The 21558-nt window shown below is 37.6% G+C and overlaps 1 protein-coding gene across 6 annotated transcripts in view; it reads right to left on the bottom strand.

The window, feature by feature from the left end:
* Positions 1 to 21558, bottom strand: part of Nbeal1 (neurobeachin like 1) — a 155517-nt gene that overhangs the window by 9229 nt on the left and 124730 nt on the right. For all 6 annotated transcript variants that reach the window (XM_031367667.1, XM_031367670.1, XM_031367668.1 and 3 more), the window contains 8 exons: positions 13342 to 13431; positions 11648 to 11757; positions 10904 to 11076; positions 9454 to 9548; positions 3252 to 3368; positions 2725 to 2886; positions 1711 to 1859; positions 345 to 480 (listed from right to left, as the gene is read on the bottom strand). In XM_031367667.1, the coding sequence (XP_031223527.1) occupies positions 345 to 480; positions 1711 to 1859; positions 2725 to 2886; positions 3252 to 3368; positions 9454 to 9548; positions 10904 to 11076; positions 11648 to 11757; positions 13342 to 13431 (1032 nt within the window). The remainder of the gene's footprint in view (positions 1 to 344; positions 481 to 1710; positions 1860 to 2724; positions 2887 to 3251; positions 3369 to 9453; positions 9549 to 10903; positions 11077 to 11647; positions 11758 to 13341; positions 13432 to 21558) is intronic.

Raw genomic sequence — 21558 nt, 5'->3', positions numbered from 1 at the left:
ATAGACTAAGCTGGCCTCAAACTCAGAAATCTGCCTGCCTCTGCCTCCCAAGTGCTGGAATTAAAGGCGTGCCCCACCACTGCCTGGCTCCTCTTGAGTCTTGACTTGGAGTAAAATAATTTACTTATTCTTATTCACACAGTAATACAAAGACTAATCCTCAAGCATGCTTTCAATTGTATCACAGTATAAATACTACTGACTAACAACTTTTTACTTTGGCTTTTTCTGAAATGTCAAACTTATGTTTCAGTTTATCCATAATGGAGACTTCTGAATCAGCTAGAATGAAGGACCAAAGGAGCACACAACAATAATGAGGAACACATGCTGCTAAGTTTTACCTCGGCTGGCTTGCCAACACCCACTACAATCAACTTGCCATCTTCTAAGCCAACAAGAATGTGGCTGTATTCTTTGGTTATGGAAACACAGTGGATAGGTAACCGCATGGCTAATGGAGTGCCGCTGAGCTTCAAGCTAGAAGAGATAAAAACCATTCACAGTTTCTATCCGTGCATACAGGATGGATACACAGAAGTTGATACATGGAAGGTGACTCCATTATCTAGTTCTGCATTCCAACTTTACACATGTCAGATTTAAGGCATATACGACCGTATCTCCAACTCATTCTCTCATAGTTTCCTTAAGTTGAGCTCCATTTCAAACCTTACTAATTCTTCAACAAGACTCCTTTGATTATTCAGATCCTAGCAATCTTTAAGCTCTTCCTGCACACACTACTTCTCTTTTTGTTGTTTAAAATAGGGTCTTGCTATGCAGGTGAGGCTGACTCTGAACTCACAATCAGCCTCCTGAGTACGGATCTGAATGTACCACCTTGACAGGCAACTTCTAAAAAGTCTTAAACTCTTCAAGGGCAGTTATTATACTCAAACATCACAATACTGAGAATATAAGCTCTTTCATTAAATACTTTTATCTTGTTGATTGATAAGTGAAAGGTGGACAAAAAGGCCCCAAAGCTCAAAAAGTGCACATGTGAATCTTTTTGGTTAACAAAACAGGTCTATTTGCTTTGTCTGATATTCCACACAATAGATATAATAAATATATAATATTACTTTATATATATATATATATGTATATATATATATATAATATACGCTTCTCTCACTCTCTCTTGCCCTTTCTCTCTCTTTCCCCCTCTCTCTATCTCTCTGTCTCTCTCTGCCTCTCTCTGTCTCTGTCTCTGTCTCTCTCTCTCTCTCTTTATGTATGTATCTCCATTGGTTTTTCTAATTTGTGAGTCTTCTTGTTAGAACTAGACTCTCAAGAGCAGGATGTGACAGAAAAAAAAAGGGAAAGTATCCCTGGAGTAGAGCCTGAGTCCCAAAGGCTGACACCACAGGCATGTTCCAGCATGCTCAGATCATGGCTGCCTCTTCTTTCTGTGTGTGTAGGCCTGGTGCACATGAAGGCCAAAGGACAATGTCACCTACCACTTTTGTAGGGCAAGGTCACCTCTGTTGCTTGTCTACTGTCTTTTAGACAAGCTAGCCCACATGACACACAGGGATTACAGGTGTTTACACTATGACTTTGCATCTGCTTTTTATGTGTGCTGGGAATTCAAACCCATATCCTCATATTATGCTGCAAGCACTTTTACCTTGACCCATTTTCCCATCCATCTCCTACTGCTACCTCTTCTTCAGTAACAGTTTGACCACTTTAAATACTTACCTGTGGAGATCTCTTATAGACAGTAGCCCTTGTAAGCTGCCAGTGATAATGTGTTCTCCGATAATGCACATGTCTGATATTTGTTCACTTAGGACTTGAGACCCCAGATACTTTCCATTTATAGAAAACACATGTAACAGGTTCTTATCCTATAAAGAATTAGGAAACATTAAGAATCTTGAATAAAAGCTGAGCTTTTATATTGTCAGTTAAAACTGTAACATAATTAGTAAGACTTTTAGAATAAAAACATGGCTATATTTTAAAAAAAAAGTATGACAATATAAGATGGACTTAAAGTCATATTGTTACAAAGACAAGTAATAGTTAAATAAAAATGTTAAAATATTTTCCAGTTGCTGGGCAGTGGTGGTGCATGCCTTTAATCCTAGCTCTTAGAAGGCAGAGGCAGGCGGATTTCTGAGTTTGAGGCCAGCCTGGTCTACAGAGTGAGTTCCAGGACAGCCAGGGCTATACAGAGAAGCCCTGTCTCGAAAAACAAAAGACAAACACAACAACAACAACAAAAGAAATATTTTCCAGTCTAAAAATATTTCACATTCCTAAAAAAGATGCTCTTGATGCTTAAAAGCTTTACTACTATAAGGAAATGAATATATAAAGTTCAGGTTTATTTCTATACTGTCTTACCCACAAAAGAACTTAGGTTTGCTATCACTGCTACTTAAAGTTCATGACATCCCTTATAATCAAAGCTTAGAATTTTTGTTTGTGGAACTGGGGATTAAATCTAGGGTTTCTGGCTTGCAAGGCAAGCAGTCTTCTAATAGAGTTATATCCTTAGCTCTAAGAAATCACATTTGAAATCATGTATAACATAGGTCAACAGAAATCTCTGAAATAAAATATAAATGTGGCAACAAGAATGTGGCAAAAGTCTAATGGTGAGAAATGAGTAAATGGATCCTAGGAGAATACAAGCCGCCTCTGTATTGTGGGAAGGAAAGAAACACTAGGGACTGTCTATACCTACTGCAGAGAGGGGCTACATACCTTGAGGATGGACTTTTCTTCCAAGCTGGAATAGACGACAATGTGTCCTTCCCAGGATATGGCCAAACTGGGAATGGTCAGGAACAGGGAACTCTCACAAGGTGGCCGTAAGGTTCTCATGTACTGACCTTTCTGAACGGTATGTATAATCACAGTGCCATCCTACATACAGGAGAGACCACAGATGAAAACAGAAAACAACAACACAGAGGGCAAAGTGGCTGACAGAGAAATGTGGGAAAGAAACCGAGGAGCCAGTTGTCCCACCAAGGACATGTATGCTTCAGGAAAGACCCTAATCTTGCAACCTCAAGTAGTATTTATCTTGAAGTGCCACCTTCCTTAACTCGTAAGGCCAATAAGCTCCCTAAATATAACTAGTCCCCTTTAAGTTTATTCTTTATACATTATTCTACTTTAACAATGCTTACTAGAAAAAAGTCTCCTATTTCCATACAAGAAGCTTCAAATACAAACACTGTTATTCAGTTTATAGAAAGAGTTATTTCTTAAAAATAGACTCTTACCCTTGACCCTGAGACTGCCATGTCAAGTTCGGTGCTGACACCCACGCTCAGTATCTCATCAGTGTGTCCATAGAGAATTTGAAAGGGTTTAGGCGCTAAGCCCACAGCAGTGCCTCCCTACAATTAAAAAGGAAAAGTGAAGGTGAATGGCTTCTTGCTATTTATCCTTCCACTCCCAAGACTCTTGCTGTTTTTTTTGGTTTGTTTTATATCAAAGTTTATATTATATACTTTCTCTTAACAAAGTAATATGACAGGCAGTTATAACATTCAGTCTTCTGTGGATTCTTGAATTATTCTGTCTTTTGAACTTCAAAATTAAACTGAATGGTATCAATGCTGACATCTTAGATTAATTGTTCCAAGTTATTTGCTCTTTTTAACCTACAAATTTATTCTTCCTTAAATTCAACTAAACATTTTATATATCTGAATACTTCCTGGACTCTAGGACTTAGAGTTTGAACTTTAGGGACCTCAGTTACATTTATTCTGATTTGCCATTAATTTTTTTAAATTTTATTTTTGTTATTTTATTTTTATGTAAGTGTCTGTGTGGTTATATGCTTCTTGTGTGAATGTATGTGGAGGTCAGAAGATGGCATTAGATACCCAGAAGCTAGTTAAAGGCAGTTGTGAGCAGTCTGATATGAGTGCTTGGTATCGAACTTGGGTCCCTGGGAAATGCAGCAGTAAGTGTTGATCACTGAACCATGTCTCTAGCCCCTGCCTTTAATTTCTATAGCTGCCACTCTTTTTCTCAATTGAGTATGTACACATGCACAGTAGCTCACTCTATTTCTCACTGAATCTGGAGCTGTTTTTCATTTAGCCTGACAGGCCACTGAGTTCCAGAAATCCTCTTGTTAGAAATATAAGTGTGCACCATCACAAACAGTGCTTTAGCCATGTTTTAGGCATATGTTCTACTACTAAGCAATAAACTCAGCCTTTAAAACAATGATTTTTTGCAACAAAAGCATTACCAAGTTACTCAGATTGACTTAAAACTATCACTCTGTATCCAGGCAAGCTCTGAATTTGTGATGCTCCTGTCTTAGCTTCTATACAGGATGAAACTGCAGGCTAATAAGACAAATTTGTTGAAGAAAATTTCTCTAGAATGCTTTTGTTTTTCAAACCTATTTGCATATATTTACATTATATTTGAAGAAGTGTCAGGTATGTGTCATATTGTTTCACTCATAGTTATTCTAGACAGGTCTGTCTAGACAGCATAAATTCCCCTGTGGACTCTACTTCCTGTGACACTCGTGATTTCCCCCATATACTTCACCTTATTTAATGTTTACAAATCAGGTCATTCCTGTATTAGGCAATTCAAGCAACAGAGAAGCTTTACAATTCAAATAAAAGAAGAAACACTTCTTAAATTCATTTAATAAAGGTTGAATATCCAAATACTAAATGTGGTAATGACAAGACAAAAATTGACCTTTTATTTAAGAATACAGAAAAATGAGAGCCATTAGTTTAAAAAAATCAAAGGGAAAGAAATTATATAGTATTAGCAAATAAAATACATTAACAAAATGTAGTAACAATAAAAATGAATAATGCTAATTTACTATATGAGTTCAAGGCAGTTCAAAACTAAGAAATTTCTTAATTAATTGCATTTAGAAAAAGAAAACACTAAAAGTAACTGTAGAAAAACAATTACAGGGGATATTACTCATAATACCGACAGGGAGTTTAGCACTGTACACATGCATAACATCCTCATTTCAACAACTGTACTGTGTGGTAAGAACAGCTGTCAGGGCTGTCAAGATGGACCAGTGGTAAAAGGCGCTTGCCACCAAGGCTGAATCACCCATGGTAGAAGAGGACTGACCCCCCCAAAAGCCGCCCTCTGACCTCTCCATATGCACCATGGCATGTGTGTATCACCCACAAGTAAATAAATAAACATAATAAAAAAGAAAAAAAAGCCGGGTGGTGGTGGCACATGCCTTTAATCCCAGCACTTGGGAGGCAGAGGCAGGTAGATTTCTGAGTTCGAGGCCAGCCTGGTCTACAGAGTGAGTTCCAGGATAGCCAGGGCTACACAGAGAAACCCTGTCTCAAAAAACCAAAAGAAAAAAAAGAAAAGAAAAAAAAAATAACTGCTCTTGGAAAAAACCGAGAAGTACTCTGTGGACAGGAAGTACTTCCAACATTTAAATAGATGAGGAAAATAAAGGTGCTCAAGGAACAGAGATTGAGGATGTTAAGACAAAGGAACAAATGGATTATTTTTGCAACTTCTCTATATAGAAATTTCATTAAAATTAACTTACTAAAAGGTAAGATAAAAATAACTAAAAAAATACTGATAAAAACTGACAGCAAACACTACAAAGAACAAAATTGTAAAAATCATTTTCAACCAAAATCAGACATAAGATAGGACTCTGTCATTTTTTAAAAAAGATTTTATGTATTTGTTTTATGTATATGAGTACACTGTAGCTGTCTTCAGACACACCAGAAGAGGGCATCAGATCCCTTAGAATTGAAGTTACAGATAGTTGTGAGCCACCATGTGGTTGCTGGAAATTGAACTCAGGACCTATGGAAGAGCAGTCAGTACTCTTAACTGCTGAGCCATCTCTCCAGTCCAGCATCATTGTTTTTACTCCACTGCATTAGCTAATAATTGAAATAGGATAAGCAAGTAAAATGATAGATTGGAAAACAGGGAATGTCACCCTTATTTCTAGATCACATGATGCTATAGCCACCTTACAGTCAAAAAATCCAAGAATGTCAAGTAACTATGAATTTAAAAATGTTGTAAAGTTAGTGAAAATAAAATAAATATACAACAATCAATCAGATCACTATACAATTTTCCGTCACAGTAGTAAAAATTAGTAAGAAATGAAGTATAGCATAGTATAGAACACAAATGAAAATAAAATGATTAAAGGGTTATCCAAAAACATTAAAAGGGTATAAGACAAGTAATAAAAAGGTGTATTTCTGCATGGAAATAATTTTAAGAACGTCAACCCAGAAAATTACTAGTTAAATATGATTTCTTTATGTTTCTTTTTCTTTTCTTCCTATTTTTTTTTGAGGCAAGGTTTTTTGTTTTGTTTTGTTTTGTTTTTCGAGACAGAGTTTCTCTGTGTAGCCCCGGCTGTCCTGGAACTCACTCTGTAGACCAGGCTGGCCTCAAACTCAGAAATCCGCCTGCCTCTGCCTCCCAAGTGCTGGGATTAAAGGCGTGCACCATCACCGCCCGGCTGAGACAAGGCTTTTTTTATGTGTCTTTTCTTTTCTTTTTTTTTTTTTTTGAGATAGAATCTTGCGATGTAAATCAGACTGGCCTTGAAGTTACCATAAAGTCCAGGCCTTTTAAATTTAATTAACTACTTGATTTAATCAGAATTGGTTATATCATTTTGCAAATATAAATAGTCCCCAAATTATATTAGCTTACTAGAATGTACTTTTTAATAATAATACATATCAGAAATTAGCCAGGTTCTGGTCTTTGTAATTGAACCTCTGTCCTTGCCAATCTCAGTATAAACATGCAGGGATTTGAGTTAGGAGGAGGAGGTACAGGATGGGAGGTGAAGAGGAAGAGTAAAAGGGAAAGAGGGGAGGGGAGTAGAAGGAGTCCTAAGAGCAGGGCATGGTGACTAAGGCAGCAGAGTCTTCCAGTCATCTCTGAGTAGGTGGGCCATATTTACAATCTATGAAATATGAACAGAACACAGTTCTGCAGCCTCTCCCTCTCTCTCCTTCTCTCTCTCTCTCCCTCTTTCTCCCTCTTTCTTTCTCTCTCTCTCTCTCTCTCTCTCTCTCTCTCCCTCCCTCCCACCCCCCTTTGGTTGTTTATCATGGATAAATAACGTCTGTTTCTGGAAGAGGTTTTCTTTCTAGTTGCATGTTATTAAAAAACCAATCTGGTAAGCTGGTCTTACCACCACCCAGAATTAGCTTTGAGGGCATGTGTGTAATGTAATAGGGAAATGGGATTTGTGCAGAAGTAAGCAGAGCTGCAACCAGCTTGCGGGTCAGTTTAGGAAACAGGAAAGGAACAGAAGGAAAGGGCTGGAGAGATGGCATAGAAGTTAGAAGCAGTTGTTCTTGTAGAGGACACAGCATTCACATAATGGCTCACAACTGTCTGTAACTCCACTTCCAGAGAATATGACACCCTCTTTTGACCTCTGCGGGCATGAGCCATGCATGCAGTGCACCTACATACATGAAAACAAAACAGCCATTCACATTAATATAAAACAATGAAATCTAAAATAAGGAGAGAAGAAAAGAAACTGCAAGGAGACAGCTGGTGTAACACTGTGCCTAAGTTTAGGCAGAAGGTTCAGAAGACTGTAGGATTTTGCTCAAGAACACTGAAGGACAGTGGCACAGTAGAAACCCAAAACTGTAGATGGAGTAGTAATACAAGGTTGAGTGAATGGGTAATCCATATGGATAACACTTAACCCCTTAAAGGCCTCCACAGATGAAGTAATGTTTCCTGTTTTGGATGAGTGATCTGAAACTCACTCTCTCCCCAGAAAGTGAGTTAGTGAACACAGGTGAATGTACTGCTGGGTTACTCCAGGTCACTGTGATTCAATTCATTAATGCAATGAGCAGAATCAAATTTTAGTATACTGAAGGCAAAGAAGTGGGAGTATTACTCAGTCCTTGGAGTTACACAATTCCTATGTACCCAGAGGATTCTGCATATTTTATGTGACATGAGACTTTCTGATATACTGACTAGACAAAGTCAGAGTCTGTGGATATTTAACTCCCCTTACAACAGCTGATTCATCTATAAAATCTTGTAAATAATATTTATACCTGCCTAAAGGTTATTTGTTTAATTGTCATAAAGTTTACAATGGTACAGTGGTAGAAAATAATCACAGTATGAATGATCTGCAAAGCCAGAGTTATTTCTCTAGGTTAAAGGGAACATAAAGTGAGGGGAGAGATACAAGAAGCCATCAGGGAATCAATATTTAAAGAAGTGGAGTGCATTTTGTACATGTGCAGATAACCACAGAGTGGGTCTGAGACCTATGCTCCATCATGTTTAATATCTGAGAAGTGTAAGTCTCTGGGTCTCAGGAATGAACATGCCAAGTGGCTGGGATCCTACACAAACAACAACCAACAGGCAACTGAGTAAAGTTCAGAGAGGCGGTACTTCCCAGGGAAGACCACACACCAAATGGTTATCTGGCACCCACAGTCAATTCTTAAAACTTGCATACAGTAACAAGATACGGACTCAACAGGTTATAATTAGGAGTGGGGTGCACTTGCCTGTGCACACATGTGTGGAAACTAGGGGCTGGTGTCAGGATGGCTTCAATTGTTCTCGTCCTTGGTGTTACTGAACCTGAAGCTTGTCATTCCAACTGGGCTGGCTGGCTCCGATGCTGCTAGGATTCTCCCGTATCTGCTCCCCACCCCAGTGCTAGAGTTACAGGCACACTGATATGTCTACTTTTACACGGGTCAAGATCTGAACCTAGTGCCTCATGCTTGTACAGCAAGAACTTTATCCACTGAGCCATCTGGCTAAAAGTTCAGATAAAAAAATAAACACTCCTCTAAGAGAATCTGTGGGAAAACTTGTAGTAAAAGGAGCATGAAAGAGAAATCTGCCTAAACAAACATTATGTTATAAAAAAAGGTAAACAGAAAAGAGCAGGGAACATAGAAGTAAATTCAGTTAAATGTATACACAATTCTTGGTTCCTACCGAGCCACAGATGAAGGAAGCCTTAGGACACATCTAGACTATCAATACTGTAGTACATATAAGAAGCAGCAGAGGAGATAGTGGGGTGGGAGCCAGCCTGTAAGCAAGGTAGACAGCTTACAAACAGCAGTGCCACGGTGAGAACTCAGTGAAGAGGGAGAACTTGTGCACACACGTAGTTCCTGCAGTTCCACTGTGCAGGACAGGACCGGACAGGATAGGACAGGAGGAAATGCTGTTATGCTACCACAGTATTTTTCTAGAGAAGCTACAAGGAGTAACGTTTGGTAACTATTAGAGATGAAGCCATGAACCAGGCAACAAACCTAGAAAACAGTGGTGTTCAAGATAGGGCGGAACTCAGAAAACACAATACACAAAAGTTCAAAATGTCATTTACTGTAAGCCAGAGAAAAACTTGTCAGCCAAGACCATAAAGTGTGTGGTCATTACCTGCTGTGCTATTTGCCATATCATGCATGTAGTGTCCCTGGAACCAGAAATCAAGTGTATTCCACAGTAATCTGTAGCTAAGCAAGTCACAATATCTGTTTGAAGAAAAAAATAAAATAAAATGGACATGTTCTGACAGAATAGAATTTTAAGGGCAATTTCAGTTAATGTTCAAATGTTTACTAAGCTAGAGCTGACAGGATGGTTCAGTAAAGGATCCTGCTGCCAGACCGCTGGCCTATACTTAATCCCTGTGGACAGACATGGCAGCAGAGACCTGATTCCTATAGTAGTCCTCTAACCTCCAGGTGCACACATGTGTGTCTCCCTCCAATGAATAATTAAATGTATCTGAAAATATCAGATGAGAATGACAGGACACTCGCAGGGCCAGTCACCTGGAGAGCTGTCATGGAGACCACTCATTCAGGGGTGATCTACGATGTGTTGACTGAGTTTTGCTACCACTGTGCAGTCAGAGAACTGAGGAGAGATCCATAGGTAATTTTGCTGTTTCCACTCTCTAATGGGTTCATTCTCCTCTAAATAAAAATTACTATTTTAGCCGGGCGGTGGTGGTGCACACCTTTAATCCCAGCACTTGTGGGGCAGAGGCAGGCAGATTTCTGAGTTCGAGGCCAGCCTGGTCTACGGGACAGCCAGGGGCTATACAGAGAAACCCTATCTTGAAAAAAAAAACAGAAAAAAAAATAAAATTACTACTTTATGAAATGTATCCTTAAGAGAAACAGTTGAGGGGCTGGACAGATGGCTCAGCACTTAAGATTTTATGGGACTCTCTTCCAGAGAAGCATCTCCATAGAAGCTCACAACTATCTGTAATCCAGACTCAGGGGACCTAATGACCTCTTCTAGACGCAGCACAAGTCACACATGTGCAGGCAAAATGCTTGTACACATAAAGTAAATGAACAAATAAGAAAGACAGTACATATTATGTTGCATATTCATAACAAACACTTTCCAGATTGGCACTGAAATAGCTACACTAAGTAATAACTTAGAAATCATAAATACAGAATCAGCAGCAGACTCAGTTAGCCTCACTTAACAAGTTTATTGAAAACAAAACAAAACAAAACACCTTTTATTCTTATACCATGATCTGAAATACTAAGGTGTACCAAGTTAGTATATATTTAACAATTTTATCTCTCATACTTTACTCTTGTTAATAATGTTTTATCTATTGATGACAAATTTAATTATGTGGCAACAACATTGTCACATCTACAATCTAATTTAAAAATAAAACTTGGTTTAATATCTTTTAATGTAATAAGAAAGTATATTTATATACTTAAACACCATATTTATATGGTGTTTAAATGTACCCCAAATACAATAAATACCCCTATTAGGCACATGTGCCACTTTTATACAACAAAAGAAGTAAAAAAACAAGTTTTGGAGAAAAGTTAATTCTTACCTATATGTCGGATGTTATGTGAGACAATTTTGCCTTTGGTAAGTGACATTACTTGGATACTATTATCCCAGTGTCCAGCACTGAAGAGCAACTTTGCATCATGTGACACTACAAACAATTTGGAAGTGATTTCCAGTCCAGGGGCAAAAGGACCACTCACAGTACGCTGAGTCCTGTAAACACAACTGAATTTTAGACTTTGCCTGAAGAGATCACTTAAGACTATTATCAATTACAAAATATCTCTCAGACAGGGATGATGATGCACTGCTTAATCCTAGCACTCAGAAGGCAAGGCAGGCAGATCACTGTTAGTTTGAGGCCAGTCTGGTCGCTAGCATGAGTTCTAGGCCAGAGAGGGTTACACAATGAGATCCTGTCTGAGAACAGCAACAACAAAAACCCAAATAAGGAACATTTTTAAGTAGTAAAAAATATGACAATTTACCATTCCCAAAGTAATATTTTATTCCATGTTTGTTATAATAGAAATTTAGTAATGCCTGAATATCAAATATTGTCAGGCTATGACTTAAAAACAGAGGAGAGGAAAAGTGGGGAAAAAGAGAATCACTGGGCAGTGGGGGCGCATGCCTTAATCCCAGCACTCAGGAGGCAGAAAGGCAGATGGATCTCTTGAGTTCCAGGCCAGACAGAGATACAGAGAAAGCTTGTCTCCAAAAAACAAAAAACAAACAAACACAAAAACATCACCTGTTCTGCACTAAATGTTTAATTACTTACTTTGGGTTGGTCACAGTTTGATCCTTGATGAATGTGAAGTAGTTAGAAATATTTCGGTCATATGGTAGCCATCCATGGGTTCCAATGACATAATTCATGCTTACTGTTATCTGAAAAAGAACATATGACAATAAAATAAAAGATTAAAGAATGTGGCTGAGAGTAAGTAGATGTTCAAAGATCTTGACATCTACCATCTGCAGGAAACTGTAAGGCACATGAAACCAAATCTTAAGTAATTCAGGGGGAAAGCCTGTTTACAGCTATTATAAGAAGAACTGTCTTCTTTAGCAAATTATTTCCCCTTTCAACTTTTCAGGTTGCTAGTGTCAGTAAGGTTAATTTTTGCCATTAAAAGTATGAAATCAACATTACTTAGATCAGATCAGTAGGGTTTATGAACTGTTACAATGTTCCTGAATTGACAGTCTTAGGATGTACCGGATTTTAAAAGTGAAAAGTTTTTTACTCCCTCAATTATAGAACAACAGGTTACCCATACTCAGATTTAGGAAACTTAAAAAAAGTAAGATTTTTAAAGTGGAAAACTACAGTATCTTGCCAGTGAAAACTACTGTCAGTACTATGCAATCGGTCTCCTGTGCTACAGCACATCTTTACCATGTGCTACAGCACATCTTCATCATGCTTGAGTTACAAAATTAGAATGAGACAAACCTACGTTTAGCTCCTGTGCCAAGGCCTCAGATCCCTACTTGCTAGCTCTGTGATTTGGGTGTGGTACTTCTGAAATTTAATCTCTTATCTATAAAAGGAAAATAACAGTTTCTACTTCACAGGGATATTGGGTAGATAAACATAAACTCATATAAAACTCATTCATACTCACTGAAATGCCCTATGATATAAACTCTTAATAAAATCTGTATTAGTTTTGATTGTCATTATTATAGTATAGTATGTTTTCTAGCTATTTTAATGTGTCCATTTCACACATGCTAGGCTGGAGTTCTACCACGGAGCTATCCCTCTAGTTTTGATTATTTTAAACAGATTCGTTTAGGGGCTGGAAAGTAATTAAAAAGTATTGGCTACTTTTCCAGAGGACTTATGTTTGGATCCTGGAACCCCGATGGTGACTCAGAACCATCTATAATTCCAGTTCCAGAAGATCTGGTACCCTCTTCTGATCTCTGCAGGGACCAGGCATGAATGTGGTACACATCAAACAAGCAAAACATCCACATACATAAAATATATTTAAATGTAAATTTATTTAAAAGAACTCTTTTTAAATGTTTATTATTGGGGCTGGAAAGATCACTCAGTGGGTAAGAGCACTGGCTGCCCTTCCAGAGGACCTGGATTCAACTCCCAGCAACCACATGACAGCTGACAACTCATACAGACATACACACAGACAAAACACCAATGCACATGAAATTTAAAAAAAAAAAATTAAGTTTATTATTGGGTCAATGAGATACCTCCGAGGGATAAGGCAAGTGCCCCAGTGCAGAGGACCCAAGCTCAATTCCTCCCACATGGAGGAAGAGAAGAATCAACTCACTGTTGTCCTCTGACCTCCAGATGCAGGCTGCCATGTGCATACCCTCATACATACACACATTATGAATTTTTAAAATGTAATTGAAATATTGTTAAATTTATTCCTTTTTGGTAAACTAATGAATAGAGACATAGCAGTGTGAAAGAGGTATACATCAACTTACCAGTAACTCAGGGCTGCCTTGAGACATAAAAGAACGAGATTGATTTTTGGGGATGATGGCCTTTAATAGTGGAATACCATCACTAATTCCCTGTTTTTTAAAAAAAAAAAGATGTTTAATGGCTGGTGTGGTTCATATTTATTACATACAAATTAGTGAAAATTTCTTTTAAAAAAACAAGGATGACCCCTATGATACTTTACTCTACCTGATCATGTAATAATTTACTATAAAATGTGGGAAAGAAATTACACACCATGTATGAGTAGCTAGCACATTTGAATCATCTTAAACCTATCACTGTCTTTTCCAATATTCTGTTGGTAAGCAGATGTAAATGTCAAAGACTAGAAATCATTTAAAATATAGAGAGATTTAGAATTTTTCTTTGTCCCTTCCTATACTGACACAAACATAATACAGATATACATACTTAGAGTAAGCTAAGTGAGAAGGCTGTTAATTTACAGGACAATTCTTGGGCTTTACTTTAAAAAATAATTGATCTATTTTGTTGAACAAAGTACTTTCTGCAAGTCCTAGGTTATGAAAGTCATTATTATAATTCAAAAATAAATATTATTATAAGGAAACAATTACTAACATGTTATTAGAATGTAAGATAACAATAAATTTGAACATACTTCTCTGATGTGTCTAGAGTTCAAAAATGATAGCTAACATTTATTTTGGATAACATTACTGGATATATGCTATGTACCAAGTACTATTCTAAGAGGTATATAAGAACGAAATAATAAGTTATAAAGCCCCATATAATTTATGAATAATAAAATTGCTTTTCTCTTCAAATTGTGAGTCAAGAGTCATCTCTGACTCCAGGCAGAAAAGTAAGCAGACCAAATGCAGATCTTGACCTCTCCCTGCTCCTCCAGACCAACCGTAAGTCTCCTCTGAGCTCAGCAGACCACCTGCAGCATCCCCCAGGCCCCTCCCACATCTCCAGCTGATCATACAGATCTTCCCCTCCTCACTCCCCCCCTACTCATGCTTTGTCCAGCCTTGAACCCCAGCACACACTCCCTGGGAAACCAGCAAGTTCTGACCAAAGAAGCAAGTAGGCTAACTGTAGATCCTCACCTCTCCCTCCGTTCCCCCAAGTCCAATCCCAAGTCTCACCCCCAGATCTGTAGCAGACCATCTGCTGCAGCCTCTCCTCACTCTGCTCCCATTCCCAGCCCACTAAGCAGATCCTGGTGGAACCCTGCTGTCAGCTCCTCTGTAGTCTATGCCCACCCCTGTGTCAGCTCCCAATACCTAGAAATATATTTTACCTGCACTCTCCAGTGGCCACACCTATCAGGATCCTAGAAGATTTTCTACTAGGCAATACAACAACCAGCACACCCCCCTAAAAAAATTAGAGAGGGAAACAGAAACCAAGGAACAAAACACTCTTCAACAAAAACAAGATGAGATAACAGCACCTAGAATTATAGTCTTTCAAAACTCAGATGCCCAGACACCAGTAGGAAAACCACAAGGAATAACAGCCAGGTAATGTCACCACTCCACTAGAACCCAGCAACATTATCACAGGACGTCCGACTACTGCAACATAGCTGAAGTACAAGATGAAAAAGAAGAATAAACAAACTTAAAATAGTCTTTAAGTGCATGATAGAGGTCCTTAAAAAGCAAATAAATGTATTCCTAAAAGAGACCTATAAAAATAGAAACAAACACTGGAAGGAACTGAATAAATCAATTCAAGACCCAAAAGTAAAAATAGAATCAATAAAGAAAACTCAAACTGAGGGAAATCTAGAAATGAAAAATCTAGGTACTCAAACAGGAACCTCGAAAAGGAATCTCAGAGGTAAGCTTCACCAACAGAATATGAGAAATGGAAGAGAAGATCTTAGGAATTAAAGAAACCAAGAAGAAATAGATACTTTGATCAAAGAAAATATTAAATATAAAAAAATCCTGACACAAAATACCCAGGAAACGTGAGACACAGACCAAATCCAAAAATAACAGGAATAAAGGATGGAGATGAAACTCAGGTAAAAGGCACAGAAAATATTTTCAACAAAATCACAGAAGAAAATTTCCCTAATCTAAAGAATGAGATGTGTATCAAGATACAAAAAACCATCCAGAACTCTAAACAGACTGGACTTGAAAGTCCTCTCAGTAAAAATAAGCAAAACACTAAACAAGGAAGGAATATTAAAAAACTGCAAGAAAAAAAGGACAATGTCAGATATTAAGGTAAACCTATTAAGATTCCCACCTGACTTCTCAATGGAGACTCTAAAAGCCAGAAGAACCTGGACCAATGTTCTATGGAAACCACAGATGCCAGCCCAGACCCTAAAGCCAGCAAAACTTTCTTTCTTTTCTTACTTTCTTCTTCTTTTTTTTTTTTTTATTTGGTTTTTTGACACAGGGTTTCTCTGTATAGCTCTGTCTGTTCTGGAACTCACTCTGTAGACCAGACTGGCCTCGAACTCAGAAATCTGACTGCCTCTGCTCCGAAGTGCTGGGATCAAAGGCATGTGCCACCACTGCTGGGCCCAGCAAAACTTTCAATCACAACAGATGGAGAAAACAAGACATTCCACAATAAAACTAAGATTAAACAATAACTATCTACAAAAGCAGACCTACAGAAGTCACCAGAAGGAAAACTCCAACCTAAAGAGGTTAACTGCACAGAAGAAAACACAGGGAGCAAATAATCCCTGTGTTTGTTTATAAGACACACACCACCACTACCAAAACAGGAATCAAATCATTGGTCATTGATGTCTCCCATCAAGATCAATGATCTCAATTCTTTAATAAAAAGATACAGACTAACAGAACGGATGGGAGAACAGGATCTACTGTTGTATCCAGGAAATACACCTCAACATCAAGACATCCCCTGACTGAGAAAGGATGGCAAGGTACTCCAAGCAAATGGACTTAAACAGCTGGTGAAACTACTCTAACATCTGACAAAAGAGATTCCAAATCAGACTAATCAGGAGAGGTAGGAAAGGACGTTGCACGCTTGCCAAAGGAAAACTCCACCAACACGACATTGTAGTTCTTAACACCTATACACCAAACACAACGGTACCCGTCCTTTAAAAACAACCAACCAACCAACCAAACAAACAAACAAGCATACTATTACTATAGCTTAAATCACATATTTACACTCATACATTGATGTCAATATTCCACTCTTACTAAGGGACAGGCAACCTACACAAAACCTAAACAGAGAAATGCTGAAGCTAATTGGCATTATAAATCAAAAGAGTTACGTATGGAACATTTTACCCAAATACAAAAGAATTACACATTTTTCTCAGCACTGAATGGAATATTCCCCGAATGGAATTCCAAAACTGATCACACACATGAACATAAAGCAAGTGTTCAATAGAAAAAAAAATTGAAATAATACCTTGCATCCTATCTGACCACCACAGATTAAAGATGGATATCAACAACAGAAAGCTTACAAACTCATGAAAACTGAACAAGTCACTATTGAATAAAAATGGGTAAGACTGAAACTTAGAAAGAAATCAGGGGCTTGGAGAGATGGCTCAGAGGTTAAGAGCACTGACTGCTCTTCCAAGGGTCCTGAGTTCAATTCCCAGCAATCACATGACAGCTCATAACTATCATATAATGAGATCTAGTTTTTTCTTCTGGCATGTAGGCAAAAATGCAGGTAGAATACCGTATACATGATAAATAAATGAATTCTTTTTTTAAAAAGAAAAAATGTAAATTTTTCTCAAATTGTAGATGGCAAGAAATAAACTCAGGGTTAAAAATCAATAATACAGAAACAAACAAAAACAAGAAATACAAAGAATCAAGAAAATAAAAATTGGTTCTTTGGGAGCTGGAGAGATGGCTCAGAGATTAAGAGCACTGGCTGCTCTTCCAGAGGTCCTGAGTTCAATTCCTAGCAGCCACATGGTGGCTCACAACCATCTGTAATGGGACTCAATGCCTTCTTCTGGTGTGTCTGATTACAGCAACAGTGTACACATATACATAAAGTGAATAAATAAATCTTTAAAAAAAGAATTGGTTCTTTGAGAAAATCAGTAGTACTGACTAATTCTTATATCCAGTTAACAAAAAGGCAGAGAGAGAATATTCAAATTAACAAAATTAAAAATGAAAGGGGGTAACAATAGATATTGAAGAAATCCAGAGAATCATAAGAACGTACTTTAAAAACTTGTATTCACCAAATTGAAAAAAATCTAAAGGAAATGAACAATTTTCTTGATAGGTATCACTTACAAAAGTTAAATCAAGGTCAGATAAGCAATTTAAACAGACCTATAAACCCTAGTGAAATAGATGCAGTCATTAAAAGTCTCCCAATGAATAAAAAAGCCCAGGGCCAGATGGTTTTAGTGCAGAATTCTACCAGACTTTCAAAGAAGAGCTAATGTCAATACTAGTCACATTATTTTACAAAATAGAAACCGAAGGAACTTTGCCCAATTTAGTTTATGAGGCCACAATTACCATTATACCCCAACCACATAAAAACACAACAAAAAGAGACCAGATTCTCTATGTACATAGATGCAAAAGTTATCGATAAAATATTTGCAAGCCAAATCCAAGAACACATAAAAAAAATCATCTACCACAATCAAATGATTTGGGGCTAAACATGTATAAATTGATAAATATAATCTACCAAACAGGTTGAAAGACAAAAAGCACATGTTTATCTCATGCAGAAAAGGTCTTTGACAAAATCCAACACCCCCTTCATGATAAAAGTCCTGGAGAGATCATATATAAACATAATAAAGGCAGTTCACTGCAAGCCCATAGCCAACATCAACTTAAATGGAGAAATGTCAAAGCAGTTCCATCACAGTCAGGTACAAGACAAAGCCATTCCCTCTGTAACTATTCAAAATACTACGTGATGTCTTAGCTAGAGCAGCAAGACATCTGTAGAACAAGGGGATGCAAACTGGAAAGGAATAAACCAAAGTATCTTTATTTGTAGATGATATGACAGTATACATAAATGAAGCAAAGAATTCCACAGGAAAATTCCTATAGCTGATGAACACTTTCAGCAAAATAGCTGGATATAAAATTTACTCAGAAAAACTGGTAGCCCCGCTAATATCCAAATGACAAATGGACTTAGAAAGAAATCAGGGAAACAGCACCTTTGACAATAGCCTCAAATACTATAAAATACCTTGTGGTAAACCTAAGCAAGTAGTGAAAGTCTTGTATGAGAAGAAGACTCTGAGAAAAACCTTAAGACACCAAAGAGAGAAACTGATCTGCCATGCTCATGGACCAGTAAGAGCAACATAGTAAAAATGTCATCCTATCAAAACCAACCTACAGATTCAGTGTAATTCCTACCGAAATTCCAACACAATTCTTCATAGATTTTTGAAAGGATATTCTTCAGTTTTATATGGAAGCACAAAAAACCCAGGTTGGCTAAAACAATCCTGAATAATAGTGCTGGAGCTATCACCATCCCCAATCTCAAGCTGTACCACAGAGCTAGAGTAATAAAAACATATGGTATTGGCACCAAACAGACACAATGATCAATGGAACAGAACAGAAAACTCAAGACATAACACACACCTATGGACACCTGATAAGGAAACCAGAAACACCCCCTGGTGAAAGCTAGCATCTTCAACAAATAATGCTAAGAGGGCTGTTAGAGAAGCCTGAGGCTTACATACTAATCAGTATCTGATTAGACTTAAGGCCTACTGTAAGAGATAGAACCCATATCCAACACTGCTTGGGTGACCAAGAACCTGAAACTTGATAGCACAGAGACGTAGAGTAAAACAAAACACTACTGTTCTTTAAAAAAAATAAAATGAAATGCTCCTAATGTTTTGCAAAACTTATTATCAGTTCCTTGCTTAGTCACCAGAGATGCTTCCTCCTGCAGCAGAGACCCCACAGCAAGATAAATGCAACATCTCCATCAAATCCCTATCCCTTTTAAAAAAGATTTATTTATTTATTTCATGTATGTGGGTACACTGTCACTGTATTCAGACACACCAGAAGAGGGTGTCAGATCTCATTACAGATGGTTGTGAGCCACCATGTGGTTGCTGGGAATTGAACTCAGGGCCTCTGGAAGAACAGTCAGTGCTCTTAACCGCTGAGCCCTCTCTCCAGCCCCCAAATCCCTACCCTTAGGCCTGAGAGAATCCTGTGGAAGATGAAGTGGAAAGAGTATAAGAGCTAGAGATAAAGGACATCAAGAAAACAAGGCCCTCTAAATCAACATGGTACAGCACATACAAATGCACAGAGATTGAGGCAGTAAACCCAGGGCCTGCATGGGTCTGTACTAGGTTCTCTGCTAATGTAACATGGCTTCCACCTAGTGTTTTTATTAAATTTGTGGATTATGAACATGTGGGTCTCTGTTTCTTGTGCCTTCTATTTGTTTTGTTCAATTCTAATGTGGTTTTTTTTTGTTATATCTTATTATATTTTACTATTATCCCTTAAAAGTCTGTTTATTTTCTAACAAGAGTCTAAAAAAGGGAGTGGATCCAAATTAGGGGGAGGGGTACCTAACCAGAAGTAGCAGAGCCCTTGGGAAGCACAGTTCTAAGTGTTCACATAAAACTTTTCCTTCATGGTCATAGTCACTCCGTACATTCTTGTCTATGTGAACAGTATAAATTATGCTGAACTCCTGCATTTCTTCTGGAGTTTGGTATTTCAGTATTTGGTAGGCAGGAGGATATGTGACCAGCCAATAACAATAGCCTTGGGCATTGCATTGCTAATGAGCTTCCCTGGTAGACAAAAGTTGTTTTCCCATTTAATTATTGGCACAATTAAGCATGTACTACATAATTCTCACTAAGAACAAATTCTAGACCACTTGTATCTGACTTCCTCTAGATTTGTTTCCCCAGGTGCCCCTTCCCCTTGTAGAGATTTCTTTCTAGTGTTCCACTGCAACAAACAAACAAACAAAAACAAACCTTAGCCCTGAGCCTGAATCTAAACTAGTTCATTCTTTTGAAGATTTCACTGAACCAGAGGGTGGTCTTGAACACCCTTAACATTCTGACACTAAACTATTATTTCCTTTTTGTTTTTCGTGTGTGTGTGTGTGTGTGTGTGTGTGTGTGTGTGTGTGTGTGTGTGTGTGGTGTGCATGGATGTGGTAATGTGTGCATCTGTGCACATGTATTTGGAGGCTAGGGAATACTGAGTGTCTTCTACTGCTCTTTTCTTATTCCTTTAACACAGAGATGGCTCTTACTGTTTCACTGAGTCTAGCTGGTCAGTGAGCTCTTATGAGCCATCTGTCTATGCACTTCAACTATGGGGTACAGGCATACACAGTCATGCCTGACTCCCTGGGGTTTTGAACTCAGGTCCTCAAGCTTCCATAGCAACCACTTTTGTCCAGTAAATAATTTTGCCAGCCCTTTGTTATCATTCTTGGGCACTGTTTCTGTGTGTTCTAAGTTGCAGGTTAAATTCTCTTAGAAAAGGCCCAACACTGTAGTACATCTAACATTGAAAATTTCAGTCAACACTTCAGGGAAGAGATTAATTTGTGTACACAAGAATGTGTGAAAATATACCTATAAATATAGAGCAATTTCACTGTTTACTGGAGAAAAAGTCAATGGTATTCTGAACCTCAGAAATTCATTATATGACTATATACATATAATTATATGCATATGATTATATGTATCTTATGTAACACCCTAAATCTTATCTAAGTGTACTGACAAAATTACTCAGTGTAATCCTTGAAGTTTGCCAGCTTCTAATATATTGCACAAGGGACTGTTTGTTTTATGCATGTTTCTAAGTTACTATGAAATTATTAACTTTTTAGCATTTTTGTTTTTTCAAGGAATATTATGTCAAAACTAAATTTAAAGGTATACATGCATTTCATAATTTCATTTGAATTAATTATTCATAGTATTTTAATATGTGTACATATGGATTTTTAACTTAAATTTAAGGGTATATATCAAGAATTTTGGTTTTTTAAGAATGCAAAAATGTTATGTGGATTTTTTTTTTAGATCCTAGGTGTGGGATATGGGCTGCTTCAGACTGTCCCAGTAGCTAACTGATCTGTCTCGAGTTCTGGCAGGGGCGTGATTTTGCCAGCTGAAGATAGTTTACATTTGGAATTCTGAGGATATTCTCTTTTTTTTTTTT

The sequence above is a fragment of the Mastomys coucha genome, unplaced genomic scaffold (genome assembly GCF_008632895.1).
Source record: "Mastomys coucha isolate ucsf_1 unplaced genomic scaffold, UCSF_Mcou_1 pScaffold14, whole genome shotgun sequence".
NCBI classification, from domain to species: Eukaryota; Metazoa; Chordata; class Mammalia; order Rodentia; family Muridae; genus Mastomys; species Mastomys coucha.
The sequence above is the reverse complement of the archived record's forward strand: the minus strand, read 5'-3'. Positions and strand labels throughout refer to the sequence as shown.